General features: G+C 40.0%; 1 protein-coding gene across 1 annotated transcript in view; it reads right to left on the bottom strand.

The window, feature by feature from the left end:
- Nucleotides 1-22,760, bottom strand: part of SLC25A13 (solute carrier family 25 member 13) — a 208,557-nt gene that overhangs the window by 36,843 nt on the left and 148,954 nt on the right. Inside the window, 2 exon segments of the mRNA XM_081243704.1 lie at nt 17,208-17,288; nt 18,863-18,915. Of these exon segments, the coding sequence (XP_081099830.1) occupies nt 17,208-17,288; nt 18,863-18,915 (134 nt within the window).

Raw genomic sequence — 22,760 nt, 5'->3', positions numbered from 1 at the left:
ATGAAGCAGCTAGTGACGTCTAAGGATGAGCCCAATGCAACTGCTCATGCCTTCTGTCCCTCAACTCGAAACAGGCTGTTAGATGCAGCATGCAGCCAGTGTTTAAACACTGAGTAGGGCTGTTTTATCTGTGCCCGCCCCAGGGTACCCAGAGCCATGGGCAGCTCCACAGTGGTTCTCTAGGTTCTCTATTAAGAGCTGACTGTACGCACAGGACTGTAGGTGAGGAATGATTCAGTTTGGTGCTATGTGGACTCTTACCCAGGCTATTATCAGGTACTGAACAAGAATATTTTACTGCCTACTTGTACTGAATACCTGCATCAGTGTGACAAAAAATTCTGTAGCATTAAAAAAAAAAAAAGAGCCCGACATTCAAAAACATTATATATCTTTAGAGGAGAAATATGAAACTGCTACACCAAAAAATAAAAACTTACACATTAACTTTTTTAACAAGTGGCATTAACAATAAATAACCTAATATGAAATGTATAGAACTGAAATGAAGAAAAATATAGATTTTTAAAATACAAAGGGCATACAGATTGAATACTAGAGAAACAAGTATTGTTCTTAAACTGGGAGACTCAATGTTATAAAGGTGTCATTTGGTCTGTAAATTAATTTTAAATGCAAATGTAAAAAATGTCAATTTCCTATAAATGAATGTAATAGTCCAAAGTTGTAAAGGTGTCAATTTTTTCATAAACTAATTTAAAATTCAGAGCAGTCTTCCTAAATAAAATCCCAACCAGGTTTCATGAAGATGTTTGAAGATAGGAACATTCTGAACAAAAAGTCACGTGGAGAATCCTGTGCCACATTAACACACATTTATAGTGTCGGTAACTTTTAAAATTTAGCCAAGACTAGATAAATGAAAAGATCCAGATATACAAATGCTTCAGAGACACTGAAGTCCATCAAGAAATATGGAAGAGAGGTTTTCTCCCAGGTACAATATCATTGATTTTCATCAGATGCATCAAGTTTTTCTCTGTAGATTAGTCAATAAATCATGAGGAAGCCTGGCCAATAGGAGGTAAAATCCCCCAATCATACCAAATCTGAATCCTTGAGGAATATTTCAGACTCAGAAATATATAACTAGTGACCTATTTTCAATTTTATTCAAACGGGCTCAGAAAATAATTACACTAGTGTGGGTTTTACCTAAATATAGCACAGTGGTTCAGCATAGGAGCAACTGAATCAGAGAAACCTGGATTTTAATTCAGGCTTCATAATTTCCTTGTATGTGACCTTGGACAAATTCTTCAAACTTACTAAGACTTAGATTCTTCATTTATACCAACGAGATGAAAGCATTTCACAGACTCGTTGTGAGGACTGAATAAAGTAGCGTGTACCACAGCCAGCACAGTACCTGGGACAGAGCAGCTGCTTGAGAAGTGGGGGGCGCCTCTGGGAGTCAGTATGGCCCATGGGTGACAGCCTAGCCTCTGACAAACTTCTTAACCTACACACTCCAAACTTATTTCACCTGTAAAATGGGCACAGGGACATTAATGCTCTTCATGCTTTCAACGTGCCAACTCCAGAGGCAGGTATATAGGAGTGAACAAAACTGACAAAGATCCCCAACCTCAGGGAGCCCATATTCTAGCTGTCATGTATAGGATTATGTGAGGAGTAAATGGAAACAAGTATATAAAGCACTGATTCCAGCGCCTAGCACACCACAGTGCTCAATCAGTGGTACTGATTACCATTAATAAATATATGATGAAACTCTGTTTAGGTGAATTTAGTTTAGCAAACTCCTTCAAAGCCAGGACAATTGAGTTTTCAAATTTGTCTTTCCCTAGAAACTTGCAAATTAAACTTTCTTTCTGAGGAAAGCACAGTCACACTGAAGACTGGTAGGAAGCAGCTATATCAGGTAAAAAAGGGGAAAAAAGGAAGAAAAGAACTCACGTGGGACTTCTCTGGTGGCACAGTGGTTAAGAACCCGCCTGCCAATGCAGGCGATAAGGGCTCGAGCCCAGGAAGATGCCACATACCGCGGAGCAACTAAGCCCATGCACCACAACTACTGAACCTGTGCTCTAGAGCCCGCAAGCCACAACTGCTGAGCCCATGCACCTAGAGCCTGCGCTCCACAACAAAGACAAGCCACTGCATGAGAAGCCCATGCACCACAACAAAGAGTAGCCCCTGCTCGCTGCAACTAGAGAAAGCCTGTGTGCAGCAACAAAGACCAACACAGCCAAAAATAAATAAATTAATTAATTTTTTTAAAAAAAGAAGAACTCATGTAAGTGAGTGATGGGTGATGTCGTAGAGCTCGACATAACCAGATGGTTTTTATTTAACTTAAATTCATTCAATTTTATTTAATTAAATTCAAGATGACATTCAATAAATTGTGGGTATTTTAAATTCTGAAAATTTGTTACTGAGAAATGGTTAATAATCATGTCCCAGTAAAAACGACAACAGCCAGATAGATAACCCGCATCATTTACAACACCATGTTTGTGGACTGATCTCTGTTCCATTTAGGTGTGGGATGCCCGCAACACTGGCAAGCCACTTTGGAAATGTGCACTGCTGGTCACAAAAGGGACCGAGAGAGACTAGATAGGGTATAGTATAGAAGATTCCCCACTGCTGAAAATGACGCACCGAGCACTCCTTCTAACCAGGTAATACGACTGCTAGAAGGAAAAGGTAACACAATCACCCTTAATGTTCCAGATCAAGTCCTAATATTTGGACTTTAAAACTATCCCAAGTGGATGCTAGACACCTCATCTTGCCACCAGTACAAATGAAAGTGCCCATTCTCCATATGACAGTTCTAGCTGCGTGAGTCCTGTCTAAAGTCCATGATCTTCATAAATTCACCTTTGCATTCAGGAGGGCTGAGAGCAACCAGAAAGGGAAGCAGGGCTGTGGAAGCTACAACTATGTCAGCATGAAGCCCGAGCACCAAGCTTCTCAGGTGAATGGCACTCTTATGAACACAAAGCATCACTCTTTCCAAATGCTCGAATTTTTCACATGATATGGTCCTCAGGGCTTGAAGTAAAATATAGGTTCTTTTCTTCTAATACCCCCTTTCTGAAATGGGCTAGCCAGATAGTCTGCAAAGAACCTGAAATCTGACTTCTATCATAGCTTTTGCTCAGTGCCCAGGTGCTTCTGTAAGCTTGATTTCTTCTTCTCTATCTCCCACTTTTGTCACCCAAATTCCTTTTGCCATATTATGTAATGATTAACTTCATCGTTAACACTTCTGCATAGTTAACTTTATTGAGGGAAGTGATACTTCTTTCTTAAAAGTAGAATTTCAAGAAATCAAATATTTAGAAAGGCAACATAATCCAGAATCTTAATGTACTGCCCAATTTCTCTAAGTATTCCAAGAACAGTGATCTTCACAAAAATGATCTTAACATACTTTAGGTCCAATGATTGTGAACAAGTAAGTTTTAAAGTTACATGGGATTAGGGAATTCCCTGGTGGTCCAGTAGTTAGGAGTCTGCGCTTTCACTGCCAGGGCCAGGTTCAATCCCTGGCTGGGGAACTAAGATCCACAAGCCATGTGGCATGGCCCCCCAACAACAACAACAACAACAAAGTTACATGGAAATTAAAAATGACTTGCCAAGGTCATCTGCTCACTATTACAATCACAGGACATATCAGCAGCCTAAGTACATGATCTAGAAGATCAGCTCAGGAACCCCAGTTCATATTTCCCTATAATCCATTTTTTTCTCACCTGTTATGAACTAAACAAGCCTTTCTCTAATGCTTCTTTACAAGCCTTTCTCTAATGCTTCTTTACCAACCAAGATACTATCCTCGAACATTCTTTCTCGGCACTGGGTGGGGGTGAAGTCAAAAGAACTCACAAGACGAAAAAGCCCTTGTGACTCCTGCCCCTCCCCCCACCATTCTCGGCAACAGTCTTGAGAATATGCAGAGAATACTAACAGTCTTGCATGTAACAACAACAAAAAATCGATTCTGTCCTCAATCTGCTGTCCACAGAAAACGTAGCAGTGTATTTTTTTTAAAATGGTGTTATTCCTGCTATATTTTAAACTAAAAGCATTAACTATAACTGTAATTTAATCACCTCCCTTTAATTTGAATTCACATGGTAGATACTTATAGCTACTTAAAAAATTAAGTGGCAAAATGTATACGAAGAATATGTATCTTGATATTCTAATTATGCTCAATTGAATGTACTTAGATTTAAAGTGCTTTTCACAAGTGACATGTGCTAAGAATATCTAATTGCACAGTGACATTCTAAAATGTGTTCTTAAATGTGTCAAAAATAGATTAATATGAAGATATGGAATTTAATTTTTTTAAACTAAAACCCAAGTACATTATTTTGATTATTTTGATACAAATAAAATTGTAACTACAAAAAAAGGTCTACACTAGTAAATGTCTAATGATTTACATTACATATAAAATGAATACTCAAGTGATAATGGAATGTGATATCTGAATAAATTGGAAAACAGATTTCTTAAGAAATCTAAGCTTCAACATATTTTCCATTTACTCTCTACTCCAATGTTAAATGGAGACATGAAAATAATTTGTACGCAGTGCGGGTATTATCACGGTCTATAAAGATCACATGTACAAAACAGATATTCTGCAAATAACAGTGGGTGAATTAAATTAAAACACAGTGCCCAATAGCACTCAGCTGCTGTTCACAAATACTGAGGACAGGCAGGTGCTCAGCAACCTCACAGAGAAGCTGGCAAGCGTGAGAGGCATGAGGCCGAGATGCCACTCACTCTATCAAGCTCTGAAGGGAAAGTGTCAGACCCAGTGCCCTCACGAGGGGTCATCACCCTGCTTCAGTCAAGAACTTGAGTCCTTATTGCAGTTGAGAAAAGAATCTTTATCTTAACCCCTAGTGTTATGGGCTGCATTGTGTCCCTCCAAAATTCATATGCTGAAGACCTAACCCTGTACTTCTGATGTGACTATATTTGGAGAGAGGCCTTTAAAGAGGTAATTAAGGTAAAACAAGGTCATATGGGTGTGCCCTAATTCAACATGACTGGAGTCCTTAGAAGAAGAAGAGATCAGGATAAAGATAACACACAGATTGAGGGGTAACCATGTGAGGACACAGTGAGAAAATGGCCACCTGCAAGCAAAGGAGAGAGGTTTCAGAAGAAAATCAAACCTGCAGACACCTTGATCTTGGACTTCCTGCTTCTATAAGTGTGAGAAAAAAAATTTCTGTTGTTTAAGCCATGCAGCCCGTGGCATTTTGTTATGGCAGCCCTAAAAACGAATACACCTAGTTAAACTGACTAAATCCATGCCTCTAACACAAAGCAGTATGGGATTTTCTCCTTTGATGTGATGTGTAAATTAAGCTCTTAAGTAAAAAAATTCTGTGACTTGACTGTTAAGAACTTTGAAAATAGATTCTCACCACTTAACTGTTTTTGAGACAGATACCAAATTGAAATTTCCTATTCTTAATTTCTTAACTACATGGTAAGAGAGGAAAAGGGTACTCTGTTTACATGTTTTACGAATACTAAGTTTCAAATTTTCAACTTCATAGGGTTTTAACAGGCCTATAGAAGCCTGGCCAAGAAACCAAAGTGGAATCTGTTCGACTGACATTAAAAAGTAATTAAGTTACAGAGCTGTCAAATACATTCACATTTGGGCTCTGCCTATTATACATGCCTATTTTGACTACTACTACCAGAATTTCTTAATGATTTACAGACCTTCAATGTCTAAAGTATCTTAACTGTATGAAAGCTGTGACCGAATCTTTGTTCATATCTTCATATCATAACAAACCCCTCCCCTATTTATTAGAAAACCAGAAGGATGGTTCAGCGTTTGAACTGTGTTGAGTCAAATAACTCCGAGACTTTCACAATGAAGGGGAAGGGAGGAAAACAGAAGAGAGACATCTGGCTGGCTCAGTGTCTATCACGAGATGAACTTGCTTCTAGTAAGATGACGTTTCTGAGCCATCAAAGGCAGCCCTTAGCCAGGTAGGCCAGTGCTATGAACCCTTACTGTCATCAGATACCTTTTATTTTTGCTCCAAGTTCAAGTAAAAGTATGGAGAAAGAACTTTTCATAGAAGCAGGCAGGCCATAGAATTCTTATCGCAGCCCAGTGCCTTAGTCCTATCCCCCAGAAGACTTACTGGGCAAACTGTGATGGAGCAAAATTATTTTCATAATCCTCCAAAATCCAGAGTTTAATTAAGGTTCGCTCTTGGAGTTGCATCTTCTATGGGTTTAGAAAAATGTTTAACAACATATTACCATCATTATAATATCATACAGAGTATTTTCACTGCCCTAAAAATCCTCTGTGCTCTGCCTGTTCATCCCTCCCTCCCCCCCCAACTCCTGGCAACAACTGATCCTTCTGCTGTCTCCGTAGTTTTGCCTTTCCCAGAATGTCCTAGAGTTCGAACCATACAGTTTGTAGCAGCTGTAAAGGTTTTTGCTGAAAACATAAGTTTTCAACTTCTTTGGGTAGATACCAAGGAATGCAATTATTGGATCTTACTATGAGAGTACGTTTAGTTTTGTAAGAAACTTCCAAACTGTCTTCCAAAGTGGCTGCACCATTTTGCATTCCTACCAGCAACAAATGAGAGTTCCTGTTGCTCCACATCCTCACCAGCCTTTGATATCATCAGTGTTCTGGATTTCACCCATTCTAAAAGGCGTATAGTGGTATCTCACTGTTGTTAGTCTTTTTTTTAAAGCCACTCTTTTATATGATTCCTTCATGATTCTGACATAATTTCACATGTTAACCATTCGATAAAATCTTTTCTACTAAGACCATAAGCAATAATGAATAAGTTATACCAAGTGCCCCAAGTTGTTTATCTTCATCCTGTTCTTAAGGTTCTGCATATATTTGTGAGTTAGTTTATTTACCATTTTTAGAAATGAAGCCAAATAAAATAAACAGAAGCTTTTTGGCTCCTTTCCTGAGTGACCAATGAAAACATTACTTGTGAAACATCCTGGGTATGTACATATGTAGGCATGTTACAGCTATTCCTTAAGGTCCATCAATTCCTGTGCCCTGCTCCAATCTCTGGAGGCATTGTGTGTTCACTGCCCATCTGTATGGAAGGTAACAGCAACAGAGTGTATCAAATGACTACCCTATGTTTACTGCCCTCATCACCAACACCTTCTAGTCAAGCATTTATTCATTCCACAACTATTTTTAAGCCTCTCCCATGTGTCAGACACAAGGCTAGATACAGAGCATAACAGTGAGACAGGGGTCCTGTCCTGCACATTTATAGATGTCTCAGTTCCATCAACATTTACCCAAGGTCCCCAGGATACAATTAGCTGTCAGCACAGTTATAAAGGAAAAGCTCAAGTGGCAAAGCAGGACCACATTTGACAAAGACAACAGGTCATACATAATACCTGATATAGTCTCTAAGCCTTGCAGTCAGTAGAGCTGGAAGTCAGGGATAAAGCATTAAGTACAGATTAAGAAAACTTATGATATGAGAATTGAAGAATTATGGGCAGTTTCTTTTGCTTTGTTTTCTACCCTAGCTTTAATATGGTTATTTTTTTCTTAATAATCACAATTATAACATATGTTGAAAGACAGAAAATGTTTATGATATGAACTTGACTAAAATACATATGTTTGGGGACTTCCCTGATGGCACAGTGGTTAAGACTCCACACTCCCAATGCAGGGGACCCGGGTTCGATCCCTGGACAGGGAACTAGATCCCACATGCATGCTGCAACTAAGAGTTTGCATGCTGCAACTAAGGAGCCGGCAAGCCGCAACTAAGAAGCCCACGAACCGCAACTAACGAACTCATGTGCCGCAACTAAGGAGCTGGCGAGCCATAACTAAGGAGCCGGTGAGCCACAACTAAGGAGCCCACGAGCCACAGCTAAGACCTGGTGCAACCAAATAAATAAATAAATATTAAATAAATAAATAAAATAAAATATGTATGTTGGGTACTATTTTCGTTTGTAAAAATACAGAAATGAATGAAAAGTATCTTAAATAATGTAAAGCTTATGAAACAAGGATAAGTTAATTCACTAGAATCGTGTTGGAAGTCATCTATTAAACTATAAATTACCATTGGGGGTAAAAAAAACCTTACAATATGATCTTACATTTTGGGGGTATGCAAAAAAATCTCCCAGAGATACTCCAAATAATAATAACAAAATTTGAAAACAATGTAACTAACCATTAGATTTTCATTAAACTACAAATAAATTATAATGATGTTAAGCATTAAAAAAATAATAACCTTATTTCCATAGCATCATTATAACACATAATAAATCATGGCTACTTGACACGTTACACAGCAGCCTCACAGAAATACAACTTAATGACTGAGCCCCATATCATTCTATATTTATTAAGTAGTATATGTGCACAGAGACTTTCACAGAAAACTACACCATGAGGCCACATCTCCACAGAAAGCCCTGGGAAGAGAAAGATCACAAAAGTACGACTTAAATCCACTTGCGCCACTCTGACTCAACCACTCTGACTGCCAGAGCATACGTGTTCATTACATGAGGAAATTTTCTTCCTGGTTTGATATGACTGGGTTTGAAATCTCAAGTGATTTCAAGCTCAGACATAAGGAATAAGGCTTTGGGTATATTTTATAACAAAAGTACCTAAACTACTATTCACAGGATACTTACAGAATTCAAGCTAAAACCAAAATGGTACAAGAAGGGTTTGAACACATTTATAAATAGTTGAAACAAATGGATTTGTTAAGCAAAGTTATTAATATCTGGGTGGGTCATGACTACTGCTCTACAACCGGGCACACAAAGATGAGGAATGCCAATCAAATTTCCTCTCAAAAATTAAATGAAAAACAAAACAAAATTGAGCAATTAGCTAGGGCTGAGGATGAAAAGAAGCTGAAGATCATACTATAGGGTGAGCGCCCAGCTGGCCAGTAAAAGCATGACAGGAATTCTTGAGGAAGTGAACACCATGAGGACGAGAAGAAATGGATCTGTGAAGTAAAAAGATGCACAGAACACTGACAACACCAAATGCTGGCAAGGATGTGGAGCAACAGAACTCTCCTTCCTTGCTGGTAGGGATGCAAAATGGTACAGCCACTTCGGAAGACAGCTTGGAGGTTTCTTATAAAACTAAACATACTCTTACAGTAAGATCCAACAATTGCACTCCTTGGTATTTACCCAAAGGAGTTGAAAACTTACGTTGTCAACAAAAACCTGGCACAAGGTTCTTTACGGCAGTTTTATTTACAAGTGCCAAAACTTGGAAGAAACCAAGATGTCCTTCAGTAGGTGAACAGATAAATAAACTGTGGTACACTCAAAGAAATATTACTGAGTGCTGAAAAGAAATGAGCTATGAGGCCATGAAAAGACATGAAGGAACCTTAAATGCACATTACTAAGTGAAAGGAGTCAATCTGCAAGGACTACAAAACTGTATGGTTCCAAACATAAGACATTCTGGAAAAGGTAAAACCATGGAGACAGTACAAAGATCAACGGTTGCTAGGGGTGGGGCAGGGAGGCAGACCACAGAGGATTTTCAGGGCAGTGAGAACACTCTGCATGGTATCATAATGATGCATATATGTCATACATTTGTCCAAGCCCGTAGAATGCATGACACCATGAATGGACCCTAAGGTAAACTACGGACTTTGAATGACTAATGTGCCAATGTAGATTCATCAACTGTAACAAATGTACCACTCTGGTGGGGATGCTGGTAATGGGGAGGCTATGCGCGTGTGGGGACAGGGGGTATATGGGAAATCTCTGTATCTTTCTCTCAAAATTGTGAATCAAAAACTGCTCTTAAGAAAGTAAAGTCTTAAAAAAATATGCAGAGAGATGCAAAGTCCCTGTGAGAGAGACCAAGAAGGCCCAGAGAAAATAGAGAAAGTTGCCAGTGCACAGAGCTGCCTCAATTCTCAAGCGCCTTTGATTTCATTTCATGTACACCCTTCAGGGAGACTTTCATTTAGTTATTGCTTTTCTTTAGTGAGTTTCTGCTCCCTTCAACCAGGAGCAATGTGGGACAGGAATGGGTTCCAGAATCAGCAACAGGTCCTTGGAGAAGACATGTGATTAACTATGAAATCTTCATAAAGTGGAGGGCAATGAGGATGTTCCCATCCTACAACACTGCTTACTGAACCCTCCAGTGGTAGTTTAAAGATTCTTGGCTACTCTTCTCATTGAGAGGTAGAGTCTAATTTCTCTCCTCTTGAATCCAGGCTGGGCTAAGTGGCTTGTTTGACCAGTAGAATGCAGAAGAAGTGCTACTGAAAGCTAGGTCATAAGAAGTTTTGCAGTTTCTGCCCAGGACTCTTAGAATGCCTGCTTGTGGGAAGCTTTCTTAGAATCAAGCAGCCGAGGTTTGAAAAGTTCAAGGTACATAATAGAGGAACGCAGTAGGTGCTCTGGACCACAGCCCCAGCTGCTCCCAGGCAACAGTGAGCGTCACCGCCAGCCCAAGTGTGAGCCATCCTGCACATCTATTCCAGTGGAGCCTTCAGATGATTCCAGCCCCAGCTGCTGTCTGCCTGTCACCACATGGAGATCACAAAGGAGAACTGCCCAGGTGAACCCAGTCAGCCCACAGAACCAGGAGAGATAATAATAAATTGCTGTTTGAAGCCACTAAGTTGTACGATGACTTGTTATACAACAATAGATAACTAGAACACCTCTCCTCCTCAGTGATAGAGAAACACTGAAATCATTCCCATTAGGGAGAAGAGGAGGAGCGGGGACAGTAAGGCAGGTAGGGAACGTGTGTATTGGCAGTGGGGAGGGTTACAATTTTCAATTTACTCAGTATTCGTCATGAGTTTAAATGGTAGGATTGAAGAAATGACTTTAGCGAAGAAACTCCAAGTTACATAACACTTGGTTACATAAATATACCATTCCAACTATATTTATATAAAATCATATATATCCACACATCTATAAGACATACTCATTGTATGCCAGCCACATTATAGCGCTTGAAAGTAATATTCCCATTTACTATTCTTTTCTTCCAAGCAAGGCATTAGTAAGAAAAAAATGCAAAGGCATCAGTATGGGAATCATTGGGTCTATGTTCCTGTAGCACTGGGTCAGAATGAAGCATCCAAAAGCAAACATTCATCTTGCTTAGGGATACACTCAGATGTCACAAAAAGTATAAAAAACAGGCATGGGAATGAAAAACACCAATTTCAGGATAGTTTTATCTCTTGGGAGATGAGGGAGGAAAAAGCTATTGGGACAGGTAAATATAAGAGGGCCTCTGGGTGCATTTGTCAAGTCTGACATCTTAAACTAAGTGTCCGGCACATGGGTGTGTCTTTTTGTTTTACAAAAATCATAAAAATTAACTGCAATTGAACGTAATGCAAAAAAAAAAAAAATAAACAGTTATAAAAACGTTCCTGGGCTTCCCTGGTGGCGCAGTGGTTGGGAGTCCGCCTGCCGATGCAGGGGCCAAGGGTTCGTGCCCCGGTCCAGGAAGATCCCACGTGCCACAGAGCGGCTGGGCCCGTGAGCCATGGCCACTGAGCCTGCGCGTCCGGAGCCTGTGCTCCTCAATGGGAGAGGCCACAACAGTGAGAGGTCTGCGTACCGCGAAACAAAACAAAACAAAACAAAAATTCCTTAAAAATGGTATCTGATACATGGCTGTACAAACAAGCAAAAAATACCATGTATATGAGAATCACCACAATAATGGGAACATAGGCCACTATATTAGGGTCACACTTACTTGCAGGGGAGAGCAATTAAGATTGCTCTTCATGCCATGTTTTTCCATGGTGATATTCTCACCAATCCCTTTCAGAACCAGTGATGTGAGCATGTCAATTATTCTTCCCACTTAAAATGAATATAAGCTCCCATAAGCATTAGATATATTTACACATATACCCACACCCAAATGCACATGTATGTATCTCGACAGAAAAATTACCAATAGCATTTTTCACAGAACTAGAACAAAAAATCTTAAAATTTGTATGGCGACACAAAGGACCCCGAATAGCCACAGCAATCTTGAGAAAGAAAAACGGAGCTGGAGGAATCAGGCTCCCAGACTTCAGATTAAACTACAAAGCTATAGTCATCAAAACAGTATGGTACTGGCACAAAAAAAGAAATATAGATCAATGGAACAGGATAGAAAACTCAGAAATAAACCCAAGCACCTATGACCAATTAATCTATGACAAAGGTGGCAAGACTATACAATGGAGAAAAGACAGTCTCTTCAATAAATGGTGCTGGGAAAACTGGACAGCTACACGTAAAAACATGAAATTAGAACATTCTTTAACGCCATACACAAAAATAAACTCAATATGGATCAAAGACCTAAATTTAAGACCGGACACTATAAAACTCTTAGAGGAAAACGCAGGCAGAACACTCTTTGACATAAATTGCAGCAATATCTTTTCTGATACATCTCCTAGAGTAATGGAAATAAAAACAAACAAATGGGACCTAATGAAACTCAAAAGCTTTTGCACAGCAAAGGAAACCATAAACAAAATGAAAAGATAATCCACAGAATGGGCGAAAATATTTGCAAACAATGCAACTGACAAGGGATTAATCCCCAAAATTTACAAACAGCTCATGCGGCTCAATATCAAAAAAACAAACAACTCAATCATAAAATGGGCAGAAGATCTAAATAGACATTTCTCCAGAGAAGACATACAGATGGCCAAGAGGCACATAAAAAGATGCTCAACACTGCTAATTAGTAGAGAAATGCAAATCAAAACTACAATGAAATATCAACTCACACTAGTCAGAATGGCCATCATCACAAAACCTACAGATAATAAATGCCGGATAGAGTGTGGAGAAGAGGGAACCTTCCTACACTGTTGGTGGGAATGTAAATTGGTACAGCCACTATGGAGAACAGTATGGAGGTTCCTTAAAAAACTAAAAATAGAGCTACCATATGATCTAGCAATCCCACTCCTGGGCATATATCCGGAGAAAAACATGGTTTGAAAGGATACATGCACCACAATGTTCACTGCAGTGCTGTTTACAATAGCCAAGACATGGAAGCAACCTAAATGTCCATCGACAGGTGAATGGATAAAGAAGATGTGGCACATATATACAATGGAATATTACTCAGTCATTAAAAACAATGAAATAATGCCATTTGCAGCAACATGGATGGACCTAGAGATAATCACACTAAGTGAAGTAAGTCAGAGAAAGACAAATATCATAGGATATCACTTATGTGTGGAATCTAAAAAAAAAAAAAAAAGATACAAATGAACTTACTCACAAAACAGAAACAGACTCACAGACTTAGAGAAGGAACTTATGGTTACCGGGGGGAGGAACAGATTGGGAATTGGGGATTGACATGTACACACTACTATATTTAAAATAGGTAACCAACAAGGACCTACTGTATAGCACAGGAAACTGTGCTTGATACTCTATAATAACCTAAATGGGAAAAGAATCTGAAAAAGAATAGATACATGTATATGTATAACTGAATCACTTTGCTGTATACCCGAAACTAACACAACATTGTTGATCAACTATATTCCAATATAAAATTAAAATAAAAAAGAATGAAAAATACAGTGGATCCATTATCAAAGGACTATTGTTCAGGAAGCATGTTCACTTGTGTTTCCAAAAATTATTATGGAATACTATTAATTTTTATTGGTACACAAATAATTTTTACTAAATACAAGCTTTATAAGACAGAGGTTTATCCTTTTTTGACATATTTTCCCACCCAGTGAATATCATTTCTTTTCTTTTCATTTCAATGTAGATTTTCATGCCAAATAAATTAATCATATTTATATCTTCCCTGAAACCAGTCATGGCACCATTTGTATTTCCTTATCGGTCAAGCTTAAGATCAAAGGATCAAAAACTAAAGATCCCAGTGCCCCCAGGAGTTCAACCCTCTATTCCACTAGAGGCATAGAAGACTCACTTTGTAGAATTTAAGGACTGTAACCTACAGACCACATGGTATTACATATGTTACTTTTTCTTAAAGTAGCAGCAATACTGCAATCACAACAACGTACTCAGAGGTAACATGTCAGGTTTAAAGTCACTGGGAACCTAACTGGAGATGGGTAGTGGTGACAGGCCCTCTGTCCTCTGCCCCATTTACTGGGAGCCTCCACCGTTGCTGACAGTGACCTCCCTAAGTCACATCTCCCTCCAGGGCTGAGCTCCTGACCGAGGAAAGGAAAGAAAGGATGGAAAAAACAGAAGGTATATATCTTGTGCAGGAACACCTGAGGCTCCAGGTCTTTGTCAAAGACCTAAACTCCTACAACTTGTCAAAACTGTTGTCAAACAAGTTGTCAAAACTCCTAAAACTCCTAGTCTAATTCAGAAAGTAGAAAACCAACTTATGCAGAAAACACAAACCACAAGACACCTTTCAGAATGAGAGTTTATAAACCCCAGTCTTGGCACCTAGTGTAGCCTTGAGCTGTGCTGAATATATCACCACTGTTAAGTGTCAATCTACAAAAATGCTCAGAAAACTGGTCAAATTTTTAATAGTGCTCTAAACTAGTGCAAAAAGTAAGTTTAATGCTAGATTCATCCTTTTACATACACCAATGAAACAAGAGTATTTAAAAAGAGTTTTTAAAGCTCTTCAGTCACAGATTTCATTATATCAAAAATTAATGAATGAGATCAATTTTATTCTTTTTCCTCCAACATTTTCCTTCAAATTTACTATCATTCTTGTTGTTTTTCTAAAGAAAAAAAATAATAAAACAAGCCTTAGTTTAGCTAGGAGACGATTAAGGTTAGCAGACAAGGACCTCCTTGCATCTTTTCCCTGTTTTTGTAGAAAACAGATTATAAAATAAACAAAAAAGCCATCTTCAAAGAAATCAGCAGTTGAGGTTTTAAGTGCAAAAGTTAGCCATATTCCTAATTCTCGGTGATAATAAAGTAAGGTGAGCTCCCCAGGGACTTAAAAGGCAATGCCTGGCAATGCTTGGGTGAACTAAGGGGAACTGCCCATGCAACACTACCTTTTAAACCCTCTGTAGTCCTAACTGGACAGTGAGGCAGAGGTACTCACAAGGACTCTCTAAGGAGGTGTGTGACTGGCTCTGAACGACAGGGACAACAGCTCTGTCAGAGCCTGCAGAGAAAGATGCTGCTACTGCTTTAAAAACACATGCTGAAGTGGAACCAGCCATCCCACTACTCAGATATCTAAAGGACCTGGATTGTTTGCCACCAACAGAATTGCTTACCTGAGAAATAAACTCTTACTTCTCAAAGCAATGACTCGGGGGGAGGGAGGAGTAGGGGGGAGTCAAAACAGGAGACTTGAAACACTGAGGACCACTGTCTCCCCACCTTTGAGATGAAGGATGGCAAACCTCACTTCGCAGATATTTTAAGTAGCTGTAAAGCCCCAGTGGCTCCAATTTTAAGCCTGTGTTTAGATCAGGTTTGAAAAGGGCTGCACCACTTTGCAATAACTAGGCACCATGTCTGATGCCAATCGGTGCTTTGTGTTTGAAATGGGCGACCACATACGAGAAAACAAGACCACCTACAGCAGACGATACATGCCACGACCAATCTCCTTGGCACCCAGGCCTGTGTGCGGGCAAAATGCTTTCATTATAAAGAAAATAAACCTCAAGATTATTGCCAAAATCTTGAGTAGTATCACATAGTTAGTTTTCCATTTTAAATTCTTAGAGAGATATGTAATCATGTCTTCTCAGAAAGTTTAAAACCTGACTTCTAAAAAAAAACCCAAACCCCCCTGACCTACTGAAATGCCCTACTCTCTCGGGACCCTTGTAATAGCTTCAAGGATGGACTTAGGTATAGCCCATGGTTATGCCTATAGAAAATTAGAAAATCTAGTTATTCAACTGGAAACTACAGTTGTTTTAAAGGACGAGTACTTATCGGCAAGAGCCATTTCTGCAACTCCTAATATTCTTTTTGATTATTATTGTGTGCCCTTTTTATTTAGGACATTAAAGGCTCCCTTTTTCCATCCTGAATGCTCCTAAAGTTACAGGACAAGGGGATCTTACCTGGCCGTCTCTGACAGGTCAGTGATCAAACAGAAAGTCAGGCTGTAGCCAAATTCCGTCCATCTCTTAAGAATTACCAGGAGCCAGGACTCTGTAGCTCCTGCTATATTCAGGGAACCCCATTCAATGTTAGGACAATAAGCCCTCTCCAGACAAAGGTTTAATATTCTCGGGTGTTTTCCCCAACTTCTAAACTCAAGGACTTTTCAAGAAAAGATCATTTTATGAACACCATTTCCTGCACAGAACAAGTGAATTAAAAAAAAAAAAAAAGTGACCTCATCTTTTGTACAAGAAACACAGGTGTAGATGGAAAATATACCAATATTTATTGCCCTAGTGATCAAAGACCGTTTATTTAACCAACCTTATCTTTAAATAGCACCAGTCTTTGTATAAGAGTTTAACTTACTTAAGGCATTTACATTCACATGAACAAACCTGTATATGAAATAAAACAAGACATGATGTTTTGTTGAGCTCAAGAACAAGATGCAGGTTGTTCATCCATATAAAGAAATACTAGTTCCAAGCATTTTTGACAATGCGGAGTGCACTCAGCCAGTCACCTCCCACATCCTTCTCCTGGAAGCACTGGGAAACTTGAAGAGTTGCTCGCATTTGTGAAGTAAAGCAAAGCAGAGAGCTATGGTTGCCGATTTCAAACTATAAATTTCAGTGCCTGACCCAGCAGAGGGTGCCATGAGGAAAGAATGTACGAAAAATAAACTCTAGAAAAGGTTAGCAAAGATCTGTTCAAAGGCCAAACACTTCTGCCACAAATGACTTCTCCTGCAAAACCAACTGCTAGCAATGGCGAATTTAACAGGCATGACTTAACAGGCAGTAAGACCAGAGACGTTTACCCTTCCACCTCAGGAGTGGTCCACCTGTCTAGGAGAAGCCGAGGTGCCCTAGTAGACTCTGCCCTTGAACGGGACCTGTGGTGAACAGAAGCCTTAGTCCACACTTGTGTAGCACGGTTGTGATATGTATGTGAAACAAGTCTTTTCAATGTAGAGATCCGCAAAAGGTACTTACACAGCTTCCAGCAAGAATTTCTGCTGCGAGTGGGACTGAGCCATCTTTGCGTGTAAATTTATCCCTCACAAAATCATTCACCTTGAAGAAAAATATTTATAGAAGCTGATGACAAATATAGAGAAAGCCATTAAACACATATAAATATACAACTGTAAATAAATGTTATTTTTCTCTGTCACTGTATTGGAGTAATCATAAACTGAATAAATGAAGTATCTTAAGAGTTTGCTCTTAATAGCATATACATAGTTATTGAAAGGTAAAATATATAAATACGTATTCCTGATATTTCACGGAGAAACAATTAAGAGAGGTGGCTTACAAGCTTAATTCAAATATGTCCTGCAATTACAATAGCATAAAAAGAGAGACATATTAACAACAGAGACAAAATTAAAACATACATTTTATAACTTAAAAACTGTTTTATAGGATTTGATTAAAAAATCACTTTCAAGTCTTCCAACAAGATTTAATCTAAAACAGCATCATCGAGACAAATTTGGCTGAGCAGATCTTTTAGCTTAGTAGAAATTCAGTATTTAAAAAACTTCTCGGGGCCTCCCTGGTGGCGCAGTGGTTGAGAGTCCGCCTGCCGATGCAGGGGGACACGGGTTCGTGCCCCGGTCCGGGAAGATCCCACATGCCGCAGAGCGGCTGGGCCCGTGAGCCATGGCCGCTGAGCCTGCGCGTCCAGAGCCTGTGCTCTGCAGCGGGGAGAGGCCACAACAGTGAGAGGCCCACGTATCGCAAAAAAAAAAAAAAAAAACTTCTCAAGGATTCTCAGAGAACATCAAGAGCATTAATTAATTAAGTATAACATTCTCAAAATGGTATGTACTACAAGCAATTTTAAGGATCAAAAGATTAGCTGTCCCAAGATCACATAATAAGATGGTAAAAGAAGAATTTCAGCACCAATGCTACACAGCCCAATCCAAAAGTAAAGTTTAACTTTCTGGGACTTTATGACCTTGGTGATGAAAATGCAAATTATTTATCCATTGCACAAATACATACTGAATACTTACCACCTGTCAGACAGGAGTCAGGCACTGGAGAACCAATATGATGGAGGATCAACTTAAACTAGAACTCAGACCCCTAAACGTGTCACTTTGGCAAATGTGTACAGAATACACCCCGAACATGAATTCTGTAAATAGCATGTGTACTTGAACAATATGTTTTGGAGTCAGAAAAATCTGGTTTTGAATTCTCATCTTCCTACTAATGACCTGTGCAAACACAGGTAAATACTTAATCCCCGTGGGCCTCACTTTCCTGACTTGTAAACTGTGGGTCACACCTTGCTTGAGATTAGAACAGTAACAGATAATACATGGAAAGCACCTAATATGGTAGGTACTGAAGGAAATTTAGCTGCTGTTGCTGCCACTACTATAGTGATGATGACAATGATGATGGTGGTGGCAACCACCAAAAATCTTGTTCAAGTATATCATCACATTTTCAGATGTTCACTGTTAAATGGGGAACAATAAAAAGCTATGTGTGGTGAGCACCTCTATGTTCAAATCAGTTAGTGCCTCTGAGGAAACACAGACCTGCTGTTTCACATAAGAATCTCTGCTAGATTCCTGAGTGTGTGCAAACTCCCTTCATCTGAAGCATCAAATCAAAAGACTTACTGTAAGTTTTATGGCCTTCTCTGGGGCGACTCCCAATAACTGTGGCAACAGACCTGAAAAACAACAAAAAGTAGAAGCATATTAAATAAATTAACATTAACTAAACACATCAACAGCTCTAAAGACGGGGATCACAATGTAAAAACTGGGGCAATCTCTGCTGCCATTTTCTGCTCTTACCTTGAATGAGAATACTTGAAATGGAACGTTTAGCTACTAAGGTCTAAGAGCCACATCAGGCCTGAGTAAATTCCCCCTCACATTCTGGATCGTTTGCACATTGGGTAAATCAACAGTATTAGTGATACAGGAAATCTCATTATTCCACAGATTTGCTTTTTTTCCCTCCCGCCTCTTAAATCAGTGGACTTTAGTGAAAATATTCTTTTTCTCTGACACCTTTCTCAGCTCCTCACCCCCGCACTGCCCACGGTTCAGCCATTCATACATTCAGCAACTATGACTCTGTGACAAGCTCAAGACAAACGAGGCTCCCTCTGACTGGTCTCAGATGGAAGGAGGGGAGAGGCCTTGCTGAAAAAGTTGGGGAAACATGCATTGCATTTCGGGAAGGGGAACAGACGGGGCAAAGACAGCAGAGTGGGAACAAGCCTGGTGTGCTCCAAAATGAGGGAGAGTGTCAGTACATCACCTCGCAGGAGGCAGGCACAGGGAGAGGCACAGGTGGGGCCCGATGCCACGCTGCAGACCAGGACCCCGAAGCCCAATACACTCCAAGTTAGGTAAGAAGGGTTTCCATTAGGAGGAGAGTGATGTGCTACTTCATATTTTCAAAAGACCACTCTGGATGTGGTGCAGAAAACAGGGTATAGTGGGGGGGGGGGTGGCGTGTGTGTGTGTGTGTGTGTGTGTGCGTGTGTGTGTGTGTGTGTAACTGGCTCTGACTGCTAGAGCTCAGTTTTTAGCACTAACACCTGGTACAGATGAAGACGGCTGAGCTCAGTTTTGGACACGATAGGTGGAGTGGAAAATTAAGAATCAGAGCACGAGGAGGAGGTGTGGTCTTTGACAGGAAAGGGCCACTTCTAGGAAAGGCAGTTATGACAGTAGTGGACCTACATATTTGAACTAAAAAAAAAAAGTTACCTTTTTCATCTGTTCTAAGAAAATCAAATCCAAGACAGATGCCTTTCCTTGGAAACACTCAGTAAGCTAACCCCAAGGATCAGACTATATTGTTGCCGTGTCATGCTGCTGTCCTTGGGAGGGTCTTCATGGTGTTATCCGTCACCAGTAAGTACACTTTCCTAATTCGCTATATTAAAAGGTCCACCCTCAGCCTCTTCGGAGAGACCAGCCCTGCCCACATCATCTTCTTAAAGAAACAGCCTACAGCCAAAAGTCACTAGCTTGAGGGATGTGTGCATCCAGCTTGCAGATGTGTTTTGCTGAGTAGCACAGGTTTTAAACATAATTTGAGATTATATAGATAGACAGATGGCTGAATGGATGACTAGATTGATCAATTGATTGATTAATGGATCTGGCAGCTCTGGGCCTCCTTCTGACATCACAGCAATCTATCTCCAGTTGGGTGAGGCTCTGCCCTTTAGACAGGACCCAAGCATCAATTCAGCAAGGTCTCCGCCATGCCCTAACGCCAGCATGGCAATGAGGACAAGTGCCAATGATCATTCATCATTTCTTGCTCCGTTGATATCCTCACAATAGAGAAATACCTCTCTGGGCTTATGGCTTTACAAAAAGGGAGAAACTAAATAGACCAAGACAGCTTCATGTTTTAGGCAGAATTGGAGAAAGCTCATTTCATTGTAAAACTAAATGATAAGGATGCTGATGCTAATCAAAATTTCCTCTAAAAACAGCCAACATATTGTTTATTGTGTGTCAAGGCATCATTTTAAGCACTTTACTAACTCATTTAATCCTTAAAACCACCCTGTAGAGTGGAAACTGAGGCATATAGAGATTAAGTAATTTGTTCTCAGTTACCCAGATGATAAATAGTGAGACTGGGATTCAAATTTAAGCCATCTTCCTCAAGAGTCTATGCCTTTAGACAACACCCAACTCTGTCCTCTGCCTGACAGGCGAATGTGTATTTGCCTTTCACATCCAGCCTCATTTGTTCACTGATATAACTAAGCTGCCTGGATCCTATAAACAGTTGGGTTTGCAACGTCTTCTCTAGGCAGCCGTTATTTTGAGCCTATTTCATCCCCAAGGGCAAGACACATAGAAGATGTACAGCCAATGAGTTCAGCACCCTGGGCCCTGTGACCTGGCACCAAGAATAGAGCTACCCAGTCAGGATCCTTCTCCCAGGAGCGTGACAGAGTTCTCAAAGGTGAGAGCCAGTCAGCACAAAGGCACAAACGGAGAAGGTGCCAGATGGAGTGGGGAAAGTGGCCAGTTGAAGACACGTGTGTGATAATGCCACAAGGAAGTAGCAACTATGATACGAAAAGGAAGAAGACTGGCAGGAGAAAATGTGTAGCAAATAGAATGGAGACACCAGAGAGAGAGAAAACACACAGCCCGAGAAAGGTGCACAGGTGGGAGGGACGGCCTTGACCATCTTCCGGTCCCACTGAGGCCAGATTCCAGCGAAACTCCTGCCCTGGGATCCCTATGAGATCTCGGATTTCCTTCTCTCTCATGTGAACTCTTACCAAAAGTTCCCCTATGCTTCTGCTAGCTTGAGTATGGGCTATACTCTTTTTAATCTAAATGAACCAAAACAGCAAAGAAAATGTGAATATGGAACCATCTGGGCAAAGCAAACGCTCTTATTCAAAGTAAGAATTCTCTCCTCCTAAACTATGCTCACTTATTAATCCTTTACTTATACCACGAGATAACATCTATGAGGAGAAAGGCTTTATTATTACTTTATGAAAGTACAACATTAATTTCGACCAGTAAAATTCAGGGATAAGCTGGTTAAACTACATCTTAACATTTCCAATTTCCATTCTACTCTCTGCATTCAGGTCAAGTACCAAAATGTTTAGTTAAATATTTACTTGCTAGATGTGTTACTCTCATCATTAAATTGTAGACCAAGCCATGGATGGGTTGATAGCACCGTGATTTAAATGATGATCTCTTGTCTCTTTAACTACCCTGTGATGGTCTTTTCAAATGACTAATAAAAAACAGCCCACAGAGCCACATGACTATAGCGTTAGATACAATCACTTCAGCCAGCCTTTTAAGCTATGGAGTTTTGTATTTCTCACTACAAATTTAGTAATGCACTGTGAACAGCAGAGAGCAAAACAAAACAATAGAGAAAACCCTGCTTTTAAAACTATATATAGGGCAGCAAATACTTATTTGGTCAGCAAACATTTACCAAATGCTTTCTGTGCCTGGTACTGGAAGAAACTGGGATGAACATCGTAAGATCTGTGGCATCCCCTGGAGCCAGTGTCAGTTTAGAAGAAAAGGGAGCCCTAGGGGTCTCTGTGCGCCAGAAAGGAGACACACCACCTAAAAACAGAGTGCTGAGTATCACAGCCCCGGGGCACCAAAGTACTATGGGAACACAGTGGAGAGAACCAGTTATTCTGCCTGCAGGAGGGAGAAAAGCATCAAAGAAGAGGAGATACTTAACTTGATTCTTTAAGGATAAGCAGAGGTTCACTGGAGAAGAGAGACATGAGTAGAACAGAGGGCAAGGTGATCCAGGCAGAGGGGACAGAGCTAAAAAGGCACCAAAATTTCTCAAGACCATGGCCCAGTCAGGGTGAGGGCGAGGTCACTGGAGGCTGTGGTGAGATCACAGACATTGTAACAAACGATGGTAGCAGCGATAAGGACAACAGCCGGTACATGCCAGGCACTTCTCTATGCGCTTTGTGTGAATCAACACATTTAATCTACACCACAAGTAGTCAATAACAATAACTCA

The sequence above is a fragment of the Mesoplodon bidens genome, assembly GCF_964165515.1.
Source record: "Mesoplodon bidens genome assembly, chromosome: 9".
Lineage (NCBI taxonomy): Eukaryota > Metazoa > Chordata > Mammalia > Artiodactyla > Ziphiidae > Mesoplodon > Mesoplodon bidens.
Note: the sequence above shows the minus strand (reverse complement) of the source record. Positions and strands in the feature narration are given on the sequence as shown.